The sequence below is a fragment of the Seriola lalandi genome, unplaced genomic scaffold, assembly GCF_002814215.2.
Source record: "Seriola lalandi dorsalis isolate HSWRI2012SDOR001 ecotype SW California unplaced genomic scaffold, Sedor1 jcf7180002054983, whole genome shotgun sequence".
Lineage (NCBI taxonomy): Eukaryota > Metazoa > Chordata > Actinopteri > Carangiformes > Carangidae > Seriola > Seriola lalandi.
The window spans coordinates 1542018-1543418 of NW_019525532.1; the positions used below are offsets into that span (position 1 = coordinate 1542018).

At 42.2% G+C, this 1401-nt stretch overlaps 2 protein-coding genes across 5 annotated transcripts in view; both read left to right on the top strand.

The window, feature by feature from the left end:
• LOC111647239 (Fc receptor-like protein 5) overlaps nt 1–1401 on the top strand; it is a 32148-nt gene that overhangs the window by 25337 nt on the left and 5410 nt on the right. The gene's annotated exons all lie outside the window — the stretch shown is intronic.
• Nucleotides 1–1401, top strand: part of LOC111647181 (paired immunoglobulin-like receptor B) — a 13863-nt gene that overhangs the window by 8402 nt on the left and 4060 nt on the right. The window contains exons 4-6 of the mRNA XM_087171291.1: nt 10–285; nt 434–709; nt 814–1155. Of these exons, the coding sequence (XP_087027417.1) occupies nt 10–285; nt 434–709; nt 814–1155 (894 nt within the window). The remainder of the gene's footprint in view (nt 1–9; nt 286–433; nt 710–813; nt 1156–1401) is intronic.

Below are 1401 nucleotides of genomic sequence, written 5' to 3' on the forward strand. Positions count from 1 at the left end.
ACTAAACAGCAAATAAACCCCAGGCCTCACTGACAGCAGACAGCAGAGTCCTACCAGCAGGGGGCAGTGTGACTCTGACCTGCTCTGTGAACCCATCATCTGGTTGGAAATACTACTGGCACAGAGAGAATAAACTCTCTGAACCTCTGAACACACATGATGCTGTTTCCCAGACAACTGGAAAAACCAGTGTCTCACAGGAAGGACTCTACTGGTGCAGAGGAGGAAGAGGAGACCCAGTTTACTACACACAGTTCAGTCATTCAGTTAGGATTGACACCATTGGTGAGTTTGGCAATAAACACACAATGTAGAAGAAGAAGTCTATTGTTTATTCATGATGCATCATTAAGATTGAGATAAAAAAAATCTAATGTTAATTGAAACTTTTTGTTTTTTTATGTTGTTATTTTAAATCCTTGAACATGAACAGTCTCAAACACGGCTGTTGTGACTCTGCAACCAAACTGGCCTGAGATATACAGAGGAGAGGCGATCACTGTCAGCTGTGAGATCCAGGGAGGAGACACTGGGTCGACGTATGAATGGAAAACTAACAGCTCACTCAAAACTTCAGATCAACATGAATACAGGATTAGTTCTGCTTCATCATCCCACAGTGGAGACTACAGGTGTAGGGGCAGAATGAAAAGTGCACAACGTAATACAACAGAGTGGAGTGATTCGGTCAAATTGACAGTGAATGACAGTAAGTCTGATCATATTTCATTTAAACTGAAAATCTAAACAACTCATGTGTTTAGAGATAATGTCATAACATGTTTTCATTCTGAGAAAATAACTTTCCAACAGAAAAACCCCGGCCTGTCCTCACTGTGTCTCCATCATGGCTGAGTCCTGGAGCCTCAGTAACTCTGAAGTGTGAGGTTGAACTTCCATCTGCAGGATGGAGGTTCTACTGGTACAAGGCTGTTCCTGATGGATCACAGCGCTCCTACAGATATGAGCTGCTCCCTGGAAGCAGCAGAGGGACTGAACAGGATTCCTACATCGTCCGTGGTCAGACACACACAGCAGGATATGTGTGTAAGGCTGGAAGAGGAGACCCAGTGATTTACACTGAGACTAGTGAACTAAAGTTTGTCTGGTCTGGAGGTGAGTTTGTTGTTTCTTTAGTGTTTTTTCTGTCGAGAAGCAAATGTTCAGTCATTACCTGAGTTCATCCATGTTTTTGTCTGTGAGCAACATTTCCTAAAAACAAATATTCATGTTGGTAAAGAAATGTATTTTTACATTCATGGTCCCCAGTGGAAGAAATGTACTGATTGTGGAACTGGGTTGAATATCCTTCTCTCCTTGTTTCCTTCTGTCCTTCCCTTATCCTTCTTCAGTTAATCTGAAAGCATCAAAAGCCACAAACAAACACAGAGATACAAGGTT